Here is a 21917-nt window from a genome sequence, read left to right on the forward strand (position 1 = left end):
GGTCTGACACACGGAGCAGCTGTAAGTCTGCTGACGGATGGACATCGCTGCCATTTATGATCCCAACATTCCCAGTAAAGTGTTTCTCTGACACATTATGACATCTGGGTCGTGTTCGAATTAATTCAAACTAATTATTTTTTAGTGCAAACTGGCTCCAACTTGACTGTTTGAAAAAGTGACGGCCTTGTTACCATGTTTTAGTTTTAGTATTAAGCAGGAAACAAAGCTGAGGATGATGGAAATCATTAGTTTTAAAAGGTGTTTTGGTAATTTGACCTGATAACGGCTCAACAGGAAGAGTCAGATTGTGGATGATAATGAAACCAAACATCCTTTCATTCAACGTCTGAGTCGTTCTGACCTCTGCTTCATCAGCAGCTTCTGTTTCCTTTGTAGGAACATTTATTCCACTCTGTCACAGAACGCTGACAATCAATGCTCTCCATCCTCAGATGCCAAAACGCTGCCTTAACGAGTGTGCAGCATCTAAAAATACTAAACTCTATTTCTAGACAGTTTTGACAGTTACAATGGGTCAAATAACAACTAAAATCTGTGCAGCCATTTGTCTCAGCGGCAGAACAATGAAGCCTCATCTCTCTCTCTCTCTCTCTCTCTCCGTCTTTATGAACAGATTCCTCAGTCAGATGAAGTTTGTGTTTGACTGACAGCTCCTATAAGTCACTGCTGTCGACTAGAGATAGCACAATAGACTCTGTCCTGTGGAAAAAAAAAACAAATAAAATGCCAGACAAAATGTGTCCTGTCTGAGTGAGTGACTGACTGAGTGGTTGACTGTGTTGCTGTTTTGTCCTAATTAAAATAGAATTACTTCCTCCACCATGAACAGGCGGCTGAAATGCAGAAGGACAATATTATTTCTCACTGCCTTGCTGTTTGTTGGCAGTGCAATATTGATGAGCTAGAGGAGTGAAACATAGTGCAACAGCGATGCTGGAATGAATAAATATTTCAGCATTACCTGTCCTAAATAATGTATTCCTGAGTGAACATTTACTGCAGTATCTTTAGCAGCCGTCGTTGCTTTAAAACGGCTTGACACTGACCCTCCCGAGTCAGCAGCCGCGTGACGGTTATCTCATCCTGCAAGAAGTCACGACAAGAGTTGGCGGGCAAAGAGTCAGGTCTCCTGATGTTGGAACATTTAAAGCCATTACAGGGCTGACAGGAAACTGACTAAGCAGGGAGCTAAACGCAGGCTGTAGCAAGATGAGTGGATCAGATTATGTTCCAATTAAGGCCTCTTTTAGATAAAAAAAAGTGCATCTCATGATCTTTTGTTTGTGATTGGCTGCTGCAGCTGTAATGTGTCACTGGACAAACTGGTGGTCATGGAGAGAAAAGTGAAACCTGGTTTTCTCATTTTAGGAAATGTTGAGTTTCTTTTTTTTCTCCCCCATCATGTTCTTGTGATTGTAAATTGTGTTTTAAGCAAGCGGCAACCTCCGGGGCTGTAAAATGAATCCAAAAACTGCAGTTCCTTGAACGACCACTTGAGGCTCCAAAAGTGAGTCAATCCCCATAGACCCCCATGTTAAAATGTCCAACTTTACAGCAGAAATAAACATGTTTACAGTCTGGTACAAACAACGGTTTTGGTCTCTGTAGCTAATTTCCTCTTTCATGACAACTGTACGGAGGGTGAATTTTTTTATAACTCACCCGTTTAAGTTTTATTAAGCCGTAAAGTTCTGCATAATGAAGGACATGGCTGCTTTGAGTGACAGGTCCGCCAGCCGCTAGGTGGCTTGTTCGGCCCGCCTCTTTGCCCATTTTTGATTGGCTGGGAGTTAGGCAGCGTCACGCACTGCCAAGATGGCGACGGCCGGAGCGGCTCACTTTGAGCTTCAAAACCGCTCTTCAGAAACCAACGGGTGTCGTCACGGTAACTACGTCCAAGTTTTTATACAGTCTATGGTTTTAAGTTCTTTGCACTGGCTGCCCATTCGTTTTACATATAGAGCCCTGCATGGATCTCATCCATCCCTACGTCACCAGTAGGTCGCTCAGGTCGTCCAACCAGGACCTGCTGGCGGTCCCTCACTCGCGGCTGAAAACTAAAGGTGAGCGTTCCTTTTGCATTTGTGGATCCAACACTATGGAGCTCTCTTCCTGTACATATATACGGTCAGCAGTCTCTGTAGAAGCTTTTATTAAGATTTTATTGAAGACTCACCTTTTATATCGGCTTTTGTGTCTTCTTGAGTTGTCTGATTGGTGTGTCTGATCATTTGTTGTGGCGTCTGTTTTTACTCTACGTATGTTTTTATGGTTCTTATTTTCAACTCTTATTCCTGTGAAGCACTCTGTGAATTTCATTTCTGTGAAAGGTGCTATACTAAATAAACTTATTGTATTGTGTTTCAGAGTGTTTGAGTTCTGACAGGCGTCTCCGGAGTGTGTTAAACCTTCTACTCTTGCTTTTCCCTTTAAATAGATTTAAAATAAATGGCAGCGACCTGTGTGGGTCCTGCAGCGGGACTCCGACTGAGGTGTTAAAGTCTGATTTCCTCTGATTTTGTGATGCAGGCAAAGCACAAATATATCTTTTTCACAGACGCAGACATTTTGAATGTCAAAGCAGGAAATTCATGACGCTGGTATAGTGCATCGGGGTTATCATTTCAACCCCTGCTTTTCCTGCTATGGCAGGTCTAAATGTCTGCTGTGGAAAAAGTCTTTTCCAATCATTACACACACAGAGGAGCAGAGAGCAAAGCTGAAGCAACGCAGCCGGCGTTTCCACCTAAAACTATATTATCAGTTAACAGTTTAGACATTTCACTGACATTTAGAGAAACCTGGTGACACAAGCTTAACATCTACAATCAAGAACATAAAAACTGAGCAATGTCAAGACATGTACGAATGTAGGAAGACAAATTAAGATAATATTCTGATACATTATACTACAAATACTATATACTAACATTTCTCTGGTTTATATGGTTGTAACTGAGTTCATAAGTGGCAAAACAATTACATTAAAGTCAATAAAATCTAATAAAACTCCAACTGGAAAACATTTTTACCTTTAAAGGATAATGTTGGTGGTTTTCTATATTGTTCTTATTGTCAATAAATCCTCTGAAAAGACTCAAACCAATGAATTGATCCTTCTAACGAGTGTCTCTGTATACAAAGTCTGATATATCTGATTTCTGTGCCTGTTTCTGCTGCCATAAATATTCACTAGATCCTCAAATAAGTATCCTCAGTAAGTTCTATTAGATCCTCCAGAATAGAACAGTCAGCTTTCTCTGTGAAAGCTACAACTCAGTGGAACGTTTACCTGATGATATGAAGAGCTGTAGTTCAATCAATACATTCAAGACCAGATTAAAAAACCTGCTAAAGACCAATCAGCTGTGTGAGTCTATGGTCTTCTCATTAGCGCAGGTAGTCTGGCTTTTAATTTGACAAGTTTACATTATTAATTTCTAATTGACATTGTGGGTGTGTGTGATGTGCTGTTGTGTTGTACTGTTAGTTGTTGTGCTGTCGTATGTTTTGATTGTGGGGGACTGTGGTTGTAAATTAGCTTTGAGCTAACTATGGTGCATCTTTTATGTTAAAAACTGTCCCAATCAATAAATAAATACAATGAAATCTGAAAGAATCTGCAACTGAGAAAAGTCTCCAGTATGTTCACTTCTGTTTAAGTGATGTTTGCTAAAAGGACTCAGCTGTTTCTCTTTTTTCTGACTTTATATTTGGTGATCTCCCCTGTGATGGATCTGGATTCTCGGGCCAGTTTGAAGGTTTGTTGTGTCACTGAGAGGTTCAGATATCATCTAACTCGACTGTTTACATCCCACAGAGTTCACACAGCAGCTGGAAGAGGAACAAGTTTTATCTGACGGGTCTCTGCTGTCGTCTTACTGTGTGTCTAAACCAGCAGCTCAAAGCCAATAAGAACTCTTGTAACTTTGCTTTGGGACAGCTGTACAGTATTGATGTAGATTCATCTTTTCTCCATCTGTTACTCGCCGTCTTCTTGAACGGTGTCCAGAGACAGAAACACTCCTGAATAAAACCATCACTGTTAGTAATAAAACTGTCTCAAACTATCTCACTTAGGTTTTAACAAACTTTTGGTTGGACAGCCTTATAAACGCCAACGTTCCTGACTGAGTGATGAAGTTACACCATTGGTCAAAGCTTGGGACAGCCAGGTATCCCAGAATGCATTTCACACCTAACAGCAGCACGGCTTAAAGCTGTATTTTCGCTGTTGGACTGTTAATATGTCACGTTTTAGTATTTTCTCAGGTGAGAAAGTAACATTTAGATTCCCAACATGTGGTCAGTTTATCCAAATATCACATGTTTGGAGATTTGCTCCAACGTCTCAGAGACGTGACGAGCTGTCGGACGGATGAGACTAAACGTTAAACTCTTGAGACGATCTGCTGGTCGACATGTCGTCATTCTTGGAGAACATGATCCGATGATCTGATCTGTGCAGCTCTCTGCTGATTTACTGCTGGCTCTAATGTCTCCGCAGCATCTTGATATATGATATAATTCCTCCTGGAAGATAAATGTTGGTCTCTCAGATGAAATCCAACAACTGTAGACATAAAGTGAAGCTTCGTGTTTTTACTGGACAGAACAACAGCGTTGCCTCTGGGGCTCTATATGCACAAATATCACCATATTTACAACAGTATAAATACAGATATGTGGAACAGATGAGTGAATTACAGTAATGTGGGATAATTTCTGCAATTAGGAATCCAGCAATCCATCTATATTCTGATATGAGGCCAAAACATTGTCATTCTGAAAGTGTTTTCTACTCATAACAGAAAAGAAAATGCAAATATGACACTCAGAGACAAAAGTGTTGCTTATTTCCTAATGTGGGACAGTTCAGGCTGAAAACTGGGACACTTACTGGGAGGCTGAAAGGTCTAAATCACCTTCATTTATACAATAAAAACTTCTCTGGTCACACTCGAGGTCAAAGTTCATGGTCAGATAGTATAGTTATGTATTATATTATGTATTAATATTAGTAATATTACAATTAGCAACCTGCCATTTACTGTAATATAACTGTCCCACATTTCAAACCACATATTTTGATGTATAAATATATCATGAACACAATCTTATAAAAATCAGCATGTTTGCTTCATTTATGAGAAATTTATATCCTTCACATTAAATTACTCTAGATCCTTTGTCACTTGACTTCACAATAAGTACTTCCTGTTGTGGAGGATTGCCCCGCCCCCCATCTATGACATCACATTAGTGGAGTCATGTGACACTCCAGGTTTAATTAGACAGCAGTGAGAGATGGATGCATTTGTCCCACATTATATGATTTCAGCCTTTATTACATCTCATTTTATTTGATGAAGTGAAGTAACAGTTTGTATCTTTATTACAGTCTGAATAACATTATTTACTGCATCTCTCTGTTAATGAGGTTGTGTTTTTGTTTTTTTGTGAGGAAGAAGTGTTTAAGGTTTTTCACACTGCACTCAGCCCAGGGCTAAAATCATCCATATCTTCTTAGCCCCGGGCTAAGAAAGCTTTCACACCAGCAAACTCCAAAGTGAACTAACCCCTGACTTTAGCCTAGGGCTTGCTGGCCCTGCTCCAGAGCAGGGTTAGCCCTCCTGAAAATCAACTAACCACTGGGATAAAAGGTGCCAGTGTGGAATGGAGTAGTCACACGTGTTCCAACGGATATTTAACCCAGAGCTGGTAGAAGTGCAGCATGAACCATACAGTCCTGGGCTCAGGTTAACTGCCAGGGTCACCTCTTAGCCCTGGGATCCGGATGTGCAGGGTGAAAAGCCTTTTAGTGGAGCTTTAAGTTGAGATGATTTTGTCACCGTACAGTCAGGAAGGTGTGTTGAAGCTGAGCTGCTGCGTCCTTCCGTCCTCGGAAGTTTCTACTCTGAGTTGCCAAGTCCAAAGCAGCGAGGACATTAAGTCCGACCTCGGTCGGCGTGCTGGGTGTTGAGAAAGGCTCTACGTCAGATTGGCTTCAGTCAAAGCCTGGCGTACTTCCTGGGGGCCTGGTTGCCACGTCCTGTATCTGTCCTTTCAAATTAGAAGCCCTGTAGTGTTTCATACGCGGCCCAGCCGTATACGAGGTTTGACCTCGTCTGGTTTTATCTCCTTCTGTGTCTCTAAAGTCAACACGTCTGAATTTGATGTATAACTGAAGGCAACTTATTTCTTTAAACTAACTTTATTTTTTTCACCCCAGTTGCTGAAATTTACTTTACATTCGTCCTTCCTTTTGTCATATACAATAAATTAATTTTGTCTAAATCTTTAACAAGCCAAACATTGATTGTCATTTTCAACATTTCACAGGTTGGTTTTTACAACAACAAACCACTACATTCCCATTAAAAAGCACTTGTGCACCTGCACAAACTGTTGAGTATCGAACGTACAGCTGAAGTCAGAAGTTTACAGACTCCACAGATTTCATGCTAACAAACTTTAGTTTTGGCGAGTCGGTGAGAACATCTGCTTTGTGCATGACAAGTCATTTTCCAACAATTGTTTACAGACAGATTATTTCACTTATAAATCACTATATCACAGTTCCAGTGGTTCAGCTTGGTCACAAAGGGGTTTTCCACATGGACAATGAGTCCAAACATACTTACAAAGTTGTGGCAAAATGGCTTTAGGACAACAAAGTCAAGGTATTGGAGTAGCAAGCACAAAGCCCTGACCTCTATTCAATTATAATTAGTGGGCAGAACTTAAAAAGCGTGTGCGAGCATGGAGGCCTACAAACCTGACTCAGTTCTGTCGGGACGAAAAGCCCAAAATTCCAGCAACTTGTTGTGAGAAGCTTGTGGCTCCTGAAACATTAGACCCAAGTTAAACAATATAAAGACAAAGCTACCAAATACTGACCGAGTCTATATAAACTTCTGACCCACGGGGGAATGTGAAGAGAAGAAATAAAAGCTGAAATAAATCATTTAACTGACCAGAGACAGAGAAAGTTTCCCAGGATTAAATGTCAGGAATTGCTGAGTTTCAGCGTTTTTGGCTAGACTCTATGTAAACGCCTCAACATGATCCTACTGCAGCGTAAAGACAACAACAGACCTCCTGCTGTTTGAATGACAGAACAACTGCTGGTAAATACAGATAAACAAGGCAGGATTATGCACAGGAGACCGCTGTGTCACTGAAGATTCAGGTGTGGAAAACCTCCACATGTGAATGTAACACAGATGTTACAGTGAGCTGCTCAGAAGCTCATCTGAAGGCGTAATCAACCACAGTACTTGATGTTCATATATTATAAAAAGGTACGCAGCTCATACCTAGAATTGAAACCTCGTAAACATTTTCATATTTGCAGCCACGACTTAAAGATTAGACAAAGACAGTGTTTTTGTGCCCGTCCTTAATGAGGAGCTCTTAACACAGGCTTTATAACGAGGACGCTGCTACAACAAAGGCAAACATCAAAGGAACGCTCGCTGCAAAATGAGAAATATCTACATGTGCTCATATCATTAAACTCATCAGCAACAGCATAACACTGAAAACACACAGTCCTACAATACTCACACTGCCTTTTATTCATGTGCTTTCTCTGTGGACATTTTTCACTGGTGTTTTGAGTATAAATTACAGACACGATGATGCTGTTATTGATTAATAAAATGTAAAGAAAAAGCTAATATTTAAAACCTAAAACCTACCTCGACATTACTCATGAAGACGATTATTTACACCTTTAATGAACTCAAGTTAACACACACACACACACACACACACACACACACACACACACACACACACACACAAGCATTTAACACTGTAAGTGCACAACAAACATGAGTGTAAAATTAAAACTGGACAGATAATAAAAGTAAATATATAAATATGAACGTATATCAAACACAGAGAGAGTTTGTGTGTGTGTGTGTGTGTGTGTGTGTGTGTGTGTGTGTGTGTGTATGAGGTTAACAGTAATAGACTCATGTATGGATCCATTAGACATGTTTTCGGCTCTCTGCCTCTGGGTTTTATTGATAACATTGTGGAAAAGGAATCAAGAGTCAATACTCTAATTTCCTGTCCACACACACACACACACACACACACACACACACACACACACAGAGATGCATTAACAAGTTAACTATGATAAGTTATTCTATGTTATATATAAGTTATTAGCATGTAGTCGTCTCAGGGAGGAGGTGAAGTTACGTTAATTTTGGGATAAATTTGGGACGAGAGTCGCGACCCCCCCTCAATCTAGTTCTTCACTTTAATAACACATTAAATGTATTTTGATGCATCACCAGCAGAGCTTATTAGAAGTCTGGATAATTGTTTCTTACATTTTAATCTTGCAGGCATCAAAAAATTCATTAAGTAAACATGTCGCATATAAAATATTAAACGTCCAACGACGCTGTTATGTTCATCACATTCATATCATATTAAGGCTTAATTCTAGTGATCATGTGTTTATTATGTCTTATGTGCCAGTAAGTTTTTTTTGGTTTTCATGTTATACTTTTTGAATTGTGCTTCATCATGTTGTCGTGATGTTTTCTGTTGGTTGTAAACAGACACATCAGATCAATAAGTGAGAAAACATCATGTTTTTTTTCTATATTATACAGGAGACTTCTGACTTCACTATTTTAAAGACAAATTCATACATAAGGTCATTCACATAAATACTAAACGCTGTTCAAGGAAATCATATCTATTAAAAATCCAAATAAAGCAGCTAATGTGTCCTTCAGACTTTGTCTCAACAGAGGGATTGTGCAGCAAATATAATCACACATTTTTCTCTATTTCATGAGCCGGTAATAAAACTTTTACAGCTCTTGGGAGTCCCACTATACAAGCATACGTCCTTGGCGAGGAGCTTTCAAAATGTTCTGTGTGTTCTAATGAGCAGAGGACTGAGCCTCTGTTGTTCTGGCTGATGTGGATTTAAGGTTTTTTTTTTTATTGCAGGGACTTTGCAAGGATGCAACACAGATCACATCTATGTCTGACTGAGTACAAACAGTTCATACTTACATCAAACAGACATGGGCTCTTCACTAGATTCTCAGGACTTCTTTGTCTTTCTTTCACTTGAAAAGGCTTCTGCATGCATCACCTCCTCTTGTAACACTTGCATCATTTAATATTAACTGTAAACAAGCCGTGCTGTGTTTCTGATCCACACACTTGCTTTTTTTTTTTTTTTTTTTTTTTCCTTCTGCAAATAACACAAGTGTGTTTCTGTCAGCAACAAAACCTCACAGACAGAAATTCTGCAGACAGGTGCTGATCAAGATTTGGGATTAATTATTATTATTATTATCATTATTATTATTATTATTATTATTAGGGATGCACGATATTATCGGCATGTCGTCAGTATCGGCTGATAAAAGCTCTAAAATGAAATATCGGCATCAGCGATTTCTGCCGATTATGAGAGGCCGATATATCGCCTTCCCCTCCGCCGCCTGACTGTGTTTCCCTCGACAGACGGTTTCTCCCTGATGGTCCCGGTGTCAGCTGAGACCTGACGGGCGGCTGAGTGAAGTGCAGCCTGCGGAGGAAGAACTGGGACCGTCAGGGTGAAATAGTCCGTCGAGGAACTGTAATGTTTGGCTGCAGAGATAGGAAACACCTTGGCTGACAGGATGTACCACTCTGTTTGGGGAAAAAAAAACCCTTCTTCTTTTTGGTTTATAACAGCGGTTGGTAACCAGCGTATTAGGTGCATTAGCGCCACCTTCTGCTCCGGAGTGTGGACCAGAGATTAAATCCTACACATTAATCCTGTCTGTCTAATAAACTCAATGAAAACTCTACTGCTCCTCCCACTTGGCAGCTTCATTAAAGTTTTAATGCTGAGCTCCTGAACTTCAGTCTTCCTCAGTTCTTCCTTCATATATTGTCTTTCTGGATCATATTTAGTACAATCTATGCTTGCATGCATAATGTTCATATATCGATATCAACTGGCCACAATGAGTTGGAAATATCAGCATATCAGATAAAAATCCAATATCGTGCATCCCTAATTATAATGTGTTGCATTCAGGTGCTGCTGGGAACGTCTGACGTCCAGGAAATAAACGACTGAACGGCATCACTGTTTGTAGGAAAATTAAACACGAATCACAACTATAAACTGTTTCAGTCACTGTGCTGCAAACTGAGGAAAATGTTTAACATTCAAGTGAAGCTTCTGTCTTTTTATTTAAGCTAAAAGCTGTAAAATGATTTGTTTAATTATCACAGTTGTTTGGCTTTCAGTCTTCTTATGTATTATATTGTGATTGTGTCTTACAGGACAGACGTTAACACCCAGACTTGTTTGTTCTGTCACATTAAAGGCTCATTAACCAGAATGTATGTTGACGAAGGTGCCAAATGGGTCAAGGAGCCTCTCTACCACTGAGATCAATGATTCAAGGCTCTATTGACTGACTTATGGCTTCTAGCAGAGGGTCACACACACACACAGAAACACTTCCTTACCACATTGAAGTCGAGGTTCTTCTCTACCCAGTCGGTAGCTGCATCGAATTCTTCAAACATTTCCATAACATAGAGCGTATCCAGGGCATCCACTATCGTCGCTCCCTTTATACTTCCTGCAAGAGACAGAAATCCAAAGATTAGAGACACATTTCAGTCTTTGGTTCTCTTCTGAATACACATTCTTTTTAAGGTGTTGCGTGTTTTGCATATTATCTGTCTGCTATAAAACAGAACTGCTGTATAAAAAAACCATGAAGTTCATTCAGATGCTACCAGCTTGTTATTCAGTGTACCGTTGCTTTTTTTTTTAAAGTATGAATGACAACAGGTGTTGGCAGCAATCTCTCTGGAAAAACACTGAATAAAAAGCAGAAGTTAAGAGTTATGTTTAGATGTTGAATAAATTATTTTGCTCCACAGATGGTGAGAGGCAACGATTATCGGCGCTGATGAAAACGTCGGGAAGTATCGCTCATCTCTGGTGATTAGCCTCATAGCAGGAGGGAAGACACACAGAGACACACAGAAGCATCACTTCACCGCCGTCGTTACACAAAGCTCCCTAACAAAGCCAAAACTACTCCAACATCTCAGTCTGTGCATGTGCCGGAGAGCTCATTAAACATGCAGCACGGAGCCCTCAGCAAAAGCTTTCAGCACTAACATACTTGTTCAACACAAGACCTCATCTGCAGGAGCTTTCTGACCACTTAGAGGTGAGAACGAAGAGGCCGAAGAGATGAAGATGGAAGACGGGGAAGAGAAAGGAACAAGACAATAAGTAAAACTTGAATAGATTAGCGTAGAGAGGCTGACGGAGGGCGGGGAGTGAAGACAGAAAGAAAAACATGGAGGAGACAAAAAAAAATGCTGAAATCATAATGAGTATAGAGAAACAGTCCAGGTCAAAGCAGGAGACGTTTGTAAATGATGTTGGCTACAGAGTAGAGTCGAGATGAAAGCCAGAAAGCTGCTGGTTTGTTATTGTGTGAATCTCTTGGTTTATTTCTCTCTCTGTAAGTGGTGCGAGGATTTAAAAGGCAGCTGAAAGCTTTCCATTAGACACGACGATGCTGATTCATCAGCCAGAGGTGTCCATCAAAAAACCGGCGCTGTGTTCACTGTGTCAGGAGATGACTATCACCACTGTGAGATGACAATCTGGTCATTGTTCCTCGCTGTGAAGATGATTTTAATTAAAAATGTGCAGATTTAAAGTGCTGAAAGCTACCGTAATGATATTTCTGGATAAAACTGGCTGATAATACAAATTAATTACCTTTCAGTTTTACCAAAAATGTCCCAGAATCCTCTGGACATACAGAAATGTTGTTTGGGACATGACACCTCTTCAGATGAGCAGGGTATTAAAAGAATAGTTCAGCGTTCGGGCATTTTGCACATATTGCATTTCTGTCCCAGAGTTAGATGAGAACATTTGTAGCGTTCTCACGTATGTACGTTAAGTACGCAGCTGGAACTGGGAGGCAATTTGCAGACCGTTAGTTTAGCATCAAGGCAGGAAGGAGGCAGAAACAGCTCAGCTCTGTCCGCAGTTCAAGACAGAAAATGTGAAAATGACAGTTTGTGTTACGAGCTTGAAGATAAAAAACTGTCCCCAACAACCATGTATGACCAGCTGTGCATGTTAATTAGTGAGCAGTAGTGATGTTGGTAGGTGTGTTCTTGACTTTGGACAGGCCAGGCTAGGGTACAGCCAGGCTAAACGCCAGTCCTCCCATTCATTTAAATGGCGGTGGTGCATTTCGGCTGCAGTTTCGGCTGCTGCGACGCTGCACCGGACTGCAGCCAGACAGTTGAACCAGAGTGAACTTTTGGAGGCTGTGGTGACCAATCACAGCTGGAGATCAGACTGATCAGAGCTGAGGAGGAGGAGGGGAGCAGGTGTCTCTTCGTTTGAGAAGTTTAAAAGTTCCCGACTCGTTTTAAAAAAGACGAGAGAAAAAGAGAGAGAGAGAGCAGCTGTGGTGGAGCAAGCTGGTGATATAAAGTTACGTTCTAGAGGACAAATAAACACACCCACACCCCCCCCCAAACACCTCCACACAGTCCTGCAGCGGTGATCTGGTGTGAATACGTCCCGACTGTCTCATACAGATACGAGAGTCAGATGAACGACTTTTATAACTTTCCAAAAGCGACGATCTGACAAACACGCCCACTTCCTGCAGCGATTATCCGGCCGTGTGGAGGTGATAAAATCAGCAGAGGTTGAACTTCTCACATCCTTCACACAGCTACGTACTAGTGCAGCACTATGAATGTGTTGCAGCAGAGATGATGTGCACGTTTATCCCAGTTTGTACGACCGTTGCATCTCCCTCCATCTCTGTGACAGTTGAAGTGCGGCTGTTGCCTTCAGACGTTGTCCAAACCAGTTAGTCTCAAACACGCCCCGCCTTAAGAAACAATAACAATAAGGAAATGAGGGATGAGTCACATATACGTGCATGAAATCTGAACTAAAATCTGTCTACAATAAGCCTGTAATCAATCTGCTGAGGTCCAGACCTTCCAGTCCTCCCACTCCACCCAGTCAAGTGACTGATTCTGTCTGAAACAGAGTTTAATGAGATGATAATTCAGGCGAGTAATCAATCATAACACATCGTATTCATCAAATAAGAAGTGGACCGCGTATCCAGTTTTTAATGACTGACTCATCAGCTGACTCATCATCATCATCATCATCAGTCATCTGATGATGTTTTTACAGCGTTCCCCTTTAGGGGGGTCGTGTTACAGAAACAAGAGATCATGTGACCAGAGGTGTGACTGTCGGAGTCACTTTCCATCCTGTTTTTCATCCATCTCACATTTTCACTCCGTTGAAGCCTCAAGAGATGCAGAAAGAGGACGAGACACCTTTCCTCCCTCCCGTCCATTGTCTTGTCACTGTGCTTCCTTCCTCCTCACTGCTCTTCCTCTATCTGAGAGTGTGTGTGTGTGTGTGTGTGTGTGTGTGTGATACAGATGGTCAAAACACTGACCAGAATACTAATAAAAGAAGTCGGAGGGAGTCTGACAGGTTGGTGGAAATGTTTGGACATTTATTCATCTGCAAAGGAAATTATTTCTGATATTTCTGGATTTCAATCATTATATTTCAGTTTCGGGGGGAAAATATAAATAATATTGCTATTCACTCCATTTATCAGATTGTATCACAACAATTTCCCCTGCAGAGACACTGATTCACAGTTTTCATACAAGAAACATGAGATCCTGAATACGTCTATTTACCTTGAAAATGATCAAATATCAGTATCGGTTTACCATGTGATTTAAAATAAAACAGTTGAATATAACAGCCAACTATCATGGCTGATTAGATCTCTGTTCAGGTTGAGGTTGGACAGAGCTTTACTGGAAATGACATCATCAACCTTTATACTGGTGAACGTGTCTCACACGTTCAACAACACCAACAGAAGAGTGAGATAAAGTGAGACGAGCACACAGTCCTGATAAGGGGTTTAGTTATACAAATGAAGTGTTAACACCTGTGTGTGTGTGTGTGTGTGTGTGTGTGTGTGTGTGTGTGTGTGTGTGCATGCTGGTAGTGCCTAAACTGATTTTATTTCACTTCTCACAGTTGTGTTCATCTCATAGTTTGTCTGCAGTGAAGGTCTGATTACATAAGAGTGAGTTCTCTTTTTATTAAATCTATATAAAAAGGAAATCTGTGACTTAGGAAAGGCTGAAGTTAAAGATAGGAGGTGTTCTGACTGGACATTAGAAGAATATGTATGTTTTGCTGTTAAATGTCTATCTTTGTATATTTGTTGTAATGGATGCACCTCACTGCTTCATTTCCATCATTTCTTCTGCATAAAATATTAGCAACACTTGTCATAAAGTACCCAGATGACACTGATGGTAGACTGGAGCTTTAATCAGAAATGTGCAGCATTAGACAGCTTGAACAGGGACATGATGGCAGAGGGCACGAAGAATCTGCTAAAAATCAGCTCGTTACCAGATTCTGGGATTAGTGTCTCGTGTCCAGATGGGGGAAGACTATAAAAAAAAAAAAAAAATGAAAGGGATTTGAGCGGAGGTTTTCGAGAGGTTGTGAGAGCAAAGTCCAATGATTTTGGAGGTGATGCTTGTGCTGCTGCTGTTGAGGATTTAGTGTCTGTCAGCGACTGCGAGGCGGCAGATGGCACGGCAGAGGGCAGCGTCTATGATGCTTCTGTAAAAACACGAGTTGTAGCGGAGGAGGAGGAGACGCGGTAGGGGGAGGACAGGCCGTATGTTATTTGCAGTAGGTGGTAGGCTTGTCACAAGTGGGAGATTTCTTACATTTGCTAAAACTTCTTTGTGTTTCCCGCCGCCCACAGCAAGAAGCCTGGTCTGCTGGTTTGTTATCAGACGCAGTGGTTAAGTGTTGGGGATTGCCTTCTCACACACATATTTTTGTTATACTGAAAGCTCCTATCAACAGTTTAGAGTAAGTTTGGACAAAACTAAGTGTCTCCACTTCCTGGCAGCACATCTGCTGACCGCTTCAGTACATCTTTTCCACCTGGGCCTGTCGCTGTATTTAGTAATCCTGGCGATCTCTCTCTGCTTGACTCTCAGCACCTGTTTGAAGTGACAGACTTTGTTTCCTGCAGTTGTTATAGTGTGACTGAAGCTTCAGAAGTCCCTCCTATTCTGCTATTATCACTTTTGTCTTCACTGTGTCGTTGATCGTAGCGTCGCATGTCAAGAGGTGAAGCTCGTTAGTGCAATAGATGCAATAGTGCAAACGAGAGTTCCTTCAACATGATGATGGTGAGATATTCTTATCAGTAGTGCCGCATACAGACGTTTTTGCTGAAACAGTCAAACGTTACCTACAAGACGAGAGCTGAGGATGAAGCTGACCTACTAAAGCGAGCGTGATGAAAAAGGCTCGTATTATCAGAAGACAACAATCATTACCTTCCTGTTCCCAGACAGAGAGCGAGGACAGATGGGGGGGGGGGGGGGGGGGGGGGTTGGGGGCAGAGAAATGGGAACATTAAGGAACATTCCCGTGCGCCTCGAAACACAATCCATCCTGTTCTTCTTCCTACATCCGCTTGTTCTCCGATGAGCTATCCATCCATCTTTCCTCCTCCTTCTATTGTTTCCTTTCACATTTCTAAAAAGGCATTTCTCTTCTTCTCTTCTCTTTTTTGTTGTACTGCTGTACATATTGTAAAGCCTCCCTGAGGCACATTTGTGATATGTGATACTGAGACTACACAAACAGAAATCGACTCCTCAGTACTTCCTCTCACTTTGCATCTTTCCCTCCTTCTTCCTCATCCATCCATCCGTTCTCCTGCTTGACTTTCTTCCTCCAACAGAAAAATGAGTAGAGACGAGAGTGATGGATGAATTAAAAAAGAAAGCTGTGCACACCTCGCCGGCTTCATCCATCACCTGCATAGGCAGACGTCCTTATTCTCCACACACACACACACACACACACACACACACACACACTCCTGCTTGTCTGATCTTATATAATGTCATGTACAAAGTCTTATTCTAGTAGAGAAGTCTATTAGTGTGCATCACTAACACGTCCTACAGCTCTGTGTGTAAGTGTGTGTGTGTGTGTGTGTGTGTGTGTGTGTGTGTGTGTGTGTGTGTGTGTGTGTGTGTGTGTGTAAGTGTGTGTGTGTGTGTGTGTGTGTGTGTGTGTGTGTGTGTGTGTGTGTGCGTCAGACGGGAGAATGATGCATTGTTTGGTTGTTCGGAACAAAATAACCTTCACTTCACGCAATCAGGCGGCAAAGACGGAGCTGTAATCTGTGATGTGGGTGTGTGTGCACGACTGACTGATGTGATGTTTCTCTCACACACACACACACACACACACACACACACACACACACACACACACACACACACACAAGATGCAAACCTGACCTCTACTTATTATTTGGTCTTCAGTCTTTGTTTGGAGAGTTTATTATTACAATTTGAATATTTTAACAGAAGGTGGAAGAACGATTTAAACTGTGTTCCTGTGAAGTAAAGGTGGATTCATCAATAAATCCACATTGATCTGTTTTGAATCTGTTCCCCAAACTGCATGAGTCTCATTTTGTTTGCAATATGTGAAGATTTATAAGATTTATAACTTTATGTTTTTATTATATTTAAATAGTTTTCGGTTAGTCCTGCTGTCATATAGATGTTAGTTTTCTCTATGTGGTTATAAATGTATCAGTGAGAAGATACATGATGATGATGAAGATTAAAGACTAATATTTGAAGATGAAGACTGTGAGATGCAGTTAAAACCTCCAGATGTATCAAATCTACAAGTGGACATTGAGTTAAGATTATTTTGTCATTTTTATTAAACATATTACATAATTAATTGATATATTACAAGGATCAATAATGATAACAATAAGGTCTTACTGACTGTTTTTTCTTTGTGTTGTTAAACTGTGTTAAAGTTAAATATCTACTAAACTTAATTATTGGTATATAGCAGTTGAGTGGTGTAATATAAAGTCTGGACGTGTCTGCAGGGTTTCTGAGCTTCTGCAATAAGAGGTAAAGAGCAGTAGATGTCCTGTGGATTACATCATGCACACCGTGAACACAAAGCGTGACCTCACAGTCGGTTTCGCCCTGCAGCTCTGGGTCACACTGAGCTTGTTGGTGAGGCTTTCACATCTCCCCCCCCCAACCTCCCCAACCTCCCCCCAGCCTCCCCCCGTTATTCACCGCTCTCCACACAATTCAGCCTGAGTACAGAGCGGCGGATTATGTCACAGCGGCCATGTGAAGCAAAGCGCCACTCCCACAATTAAGTCCCCCTTCAACTGTGGGTCACGTTAAGTGTGACTCAATCTGCGGCGCCCTTTTACCCCCGAAGCTTCCTGCTTCCTCCGTCAGTGAACGTACTCAGTTTTACTCTCTTTACTGAATTTTGTCTGTATGTATTTTATCTTTATGGCCACTTTAACAACAAAAACATAATCAGGGCCTTTTGCTTAAGAAATTCCTGCTGGCGTCTTTTATTCAGGTAATCTCTTTTTCTTTCTGTCCCCATACTAACTTTAACACAGTGAACATCTCAAACATCAAAACATCATGTTGTCTGATCCTGGCATCAAGAACTCAATTTAAAACAGAGTAAACTGTGGTGTATTTTCATTAAAAGTCATTGGTGTTCTTGAAGACAATATTAAGCTATGCAGATTGATTTTTATAAGTTTATAAGCAATAAGGGCTAGTGTGATACAATTTGTATTGGTGTAGTTATAATCTCATGAACCATATTTAATCACAATGTACATATAGAGGCACGGTAGAAGAATCATAATCATACACTGGAGAAATTTGAGTGTGTTTGTATTACATGTCACTTTGCTTGGGTCTGCTAAAGTCTTCACCTTTTAAAACAATACTCTCTGGAGGAGATCATGAAATAAGGGTGTAAAATGACTAGAATAACTTATAAAAAAAATAAGAGGCCAGAAGACAACTTGGCAATAATGGTGTAAAATGATTCCCAATACTTATATATAAAAATTGGATATAATCAGGTAGAATTGAATATGCCAGTACATATCCTCAAACAACAACGAGTGACAGAGATAAAAGTAACATAATAATTGGTCAAAAATTAGAGAGGGTGGATGATAAGGTGTGACCTAAGCCGACCCAAGGACATAAAAACAATGAACCCCAAAGAAAAAACCTTTGGAGCGATTTGGTTCTTTGTAAAAGTGCTGATTGCTCCCCTTTTTTGCCGGCAGTAAAGAACACTTTGCTGCTTGGACCTCTGACTCCCTTTTTATTTTCAAGAGAGAGTTTTTTGCTCTGGTAGCCATTTTTGCAACAATTTGATACAAAAAAAAGCTAATTAAATATGCAATTCTGTTTCAATAGTAATATATTAATGATGCAGCCACACTGTTAGACGGGTCAGTACAGTCTCTGCTTGCTGTGATAAGCCTGCATCAATGTTTAGCTGAGTTTATACAAACCTCTTGACTTGACTTCTAAATACAAGCAATAAAGTCTCAGTTTCTCCCATTAATTAATAATAATAATAATAATGACTAAAATGTAATTGTGTAACAGCAGAAATGTCCGTTCCAGATCACTATGATAATCAAATGAACTTTAGTGACCCGTTTAGCTCGTTCTGTGAAACTCATTTAACTTTATGAGATATTATGTCGCACTGTATAAACAACACGCAGCCAGAAAACAGACATGAGTGAAAACACAACCTCCCTCCAGCTTTACTGGTGGAGATAAATGAATATTGGCGCTACGCACTGACTCGGCAGCTTCAACCTAAAAATAGCAGCTTCAGCCTTAAAAAGACTGACAGCAGTCAAAGTGTCATTGATATAAAAAAAAACAACTGGCGGCTGCTCACGTCTTATGAAAATTCAGGCTTTAAGAGAAAAAAAAAGTCTTTCTTTAACACATGAGACAAACTAAATTCCTGGATTTTTCTCCTCGGCTCACTGCCTTTTCTCAGCCTGGAAATGCTTCTCCGAGATATGAAAGCGTCCCACATCGTAATGTTAACTCAATGCAAACTCCAGGTCTAATCCTTAATCCCACAATTTGATCCAGATCTCAACATTCACAGGCCCCGCCGGTGCTCCCGTTTAGCACCAACTACCGCCTCAACATTGAGTCTACACTGTATTTTCTGAGAGGGCACAGATGGGAGGTGAGGAAAAAGTGATGGCTAAGCCTTTGGCTAATCGTGTTATCGTCGGCAGAAAGCATGAACACACACGAACACGCGCATACACATCCCGCAAAGTGTATTAACCTCTTGGCTTCTGCTGCCAGATACTCGAGCGTCAACACTTTTTGTCAAGGTTACCCCGAAAGGCATGACCACACTTTGCTGACAATCCGACTGTGATACGGAATAAGAACGATTTAAAGCAAAGCTGTGATAATACGACAAAAATACGAGATGCAAAGAGGCTGCTGCACATATGAAAGTATGTTGGAGAGATTGTTAGTTATTAATTCTGTTTGTCTGCTTGTTTATTCAGGCGTGGGAACTTGTAGGGACCATGTGTGTGTGTGTCCGTGAGAGTGTGTGTTCATCCGGGAAGTTCGACGCTACTGTCGCAGTGTGTTCTAGACCTTAAGGGGGCGAAAAGGCTCGTTGTTCTGTGTTTGTGTGTGTGTAGGTGATTAATTAACGTGGATGCAGACTCAAGGTTCTATAACAAAGGCTCATGAGTTGAGTGCGTACAACAAGAGGGCTGCAAGGTGTGTGTGTGTGTGTGTGTGTGTGTGTGTGTGTGTGTTCATGTGATGGATTTCAGCTGCTGCAGCGTTCCCTTGTCTGTGTCCCACCCACCTCTGTGCACAGTGTGATTTACATCATTTCAGACACAACCAAACACAACCTCCCCTCCCCTCGTCACACACACACACACACACACACACACACACACACACACACACACACACACACAAACAGGCAACAGGGAAACCTGAGGGAAGGCCGTCGCAGAATTACTCCATCCATTTCAATTACAGAGATTGAATATCTGATTCAGACACACACAATGCAGCGTGGGAGCCGAGGCTGCGGCCTGGGACTTAATGTCCAATTATATAAACCAAGTAAATGACTTGTCTGGAAATAGAAAGACACCAAAAACATTGAGCCTTCACGACTGGTGGACGATAACAATATTTTTAGCTCAGAGGCAAAGCAGGATGCAGGAAACGGAATCAAATTCGGCGCAATGATGGGGTTGTGACCAGGAAGAAGCTCCGTGTATTCGGCTCTGACGGCTACAGTACACGCAGGCCATACGTTCACACATCCTGCAAGACGGTATGTGGCTGGCTGGCTGGCTGCCGTGTTTTTCCAGTTGAAAATACTTCTAATATGATAACTTTTTGTTTTTTTTAATATCTTGCAGATTGTGTCTGTTCCCAGCATGACTCATTCTCCTCCAGCTGAAGTGGAAACCATTAAAAAAAGACCTGATTTAAAAAAAAGACCCCTGAGAATGTGCCTGAGAACACGACTGTCTTGAAATGATTACTCTCTTGGACTTTTGATTTTCACTGTTTTGATTATTTGCCCTCCGAACTACTGCTATATGAGTTCTGAACTGATTGAAATGAACAACAGTAACGCTGCTGCTAAAATAAGCTATTAACAGGTTTTTTTTTTTTGCTTTTCAGAGCTTCAAATGTTTGAAACGCTGCAGCTCGACACATCGCTCCTCCGATGACCTCCCGCTAGCTTCCAGTGCTGGAGAACGGACATCAAAATCTTACTATTTGTTTGTTTTTAAGTGTTTTATAATGCAAGTAGACCTGAACACAAACAGCTGATTTTTTTTTTTCTAAACAAGCATCTGGAAGCGTTGATGCCTCTTTCTTTCCATGAGGATCATGTTCATCGTGGTATAAACAACTAAAAGAGGAAATATAGCTGCTCTATTACTTTCATTATGTTTAGAGTGAAAGAAAAATGATGCTATTCTGCTGCCTTTAAGGAAGACGAAGGCTCCTGCGGCTCAATTTCTTTATTCTCCTTGGCAGATATTAGTTTTAGCTGCGACCCCTCCAGAAACTCTCTCATGTCCTTGTTTGTCCACAAAAGAGGTGAAAATGAAAGAAGTATTACAAGATGAACAGAGCAGCCAAACACTTATTAAGATTGATTTTAAGTTATATTAGCTGCATCGGTTGCACTCATCTCCACGGTAAATAAAGCCCCCACGTTGAAATCAAGGACAAAGTCTAAAATAAGGCAGCAGAAAAGCCAGCTGGGAGACATTTAATGGTATAATAGACCATGGTTAAATAGACATCTGTGCTGGATTTAAACCAACAACCCAAATCAGTTTCTGGCAGAAAGCTCGGTGCAGCTAAACAGCCGCTCTGAGTGAAGAACTGCACCTTTCAGAGCACTACAGCCTGTAGATGGGACATTAATAGAAGAGTAAGGGTCCAATAATTGCTTTAAAAATTATCATTTTGTAAATATATCTTTAAACATGGAGATATTAACAATGGCTTAACTGACTAACTATTGATTTCAAAGAGGGTGGGGGGATGACTACATACTTAGAAATGTGAAGGTTAAGTGTAAATACAAAGAAAGAGGCTTTAGTTCAGCTTCTATTCCATCAGGACATTTCTACTGTCACTTAGGTAAAGTGATATGAGGAGTTTCAGCATCACTTCAGGGGACAAAGAGCAGAAAAGCCATTGAGAAGAGAGAGACGGCATGGAAGAAAAACAACATAAAGAAAAGAAACCCTGGCAGCATGTGTGGCAGCGCCTGCCATTCATCCGGTGGCCTTTTAAAGCACTGCAGGCAGGACCGAGCAGATAACCTCCACTGT

The 21917-nt window shown here is 41.0% G+C and overlaps 1 protein-coding gene across 1 annotated transcript in view; it reads right to left on the reverse strand.

Annotated features, from left to right (window-relative positions):
- The window catches only part of man1a1 (mannosidase, alpha, class 1A, member 1), a 145506-nt gene that overhangs the window by 84625 nt on the left and 38964 nt on the right, over positions 1-21917 (reverse strand). The window contains exon 3 of the mRNA XM_044376385.1: positions 10537-10652. Within this exon, the coding sequence (XP_044232320.1) occupies positions 10537-10652 (116 nt within the window). The remainder of the gene's footprint in view (positions 1-10536; positions 10653-21917) is intronic.

This window comes from Thunnus albacares, chromosome 16 (assembly GCF_914725855.1).
Source record: "Thunnus albacares chromosome 16, fThuAlb1.1, whole genome shotgun sequence".
NCBI classification, from domain to species: Eukaryota; Metazoa; Chordata; class Actinopteri; order Scombriformes; family Scombridae; genus Thunnus; species Thunnus albacares.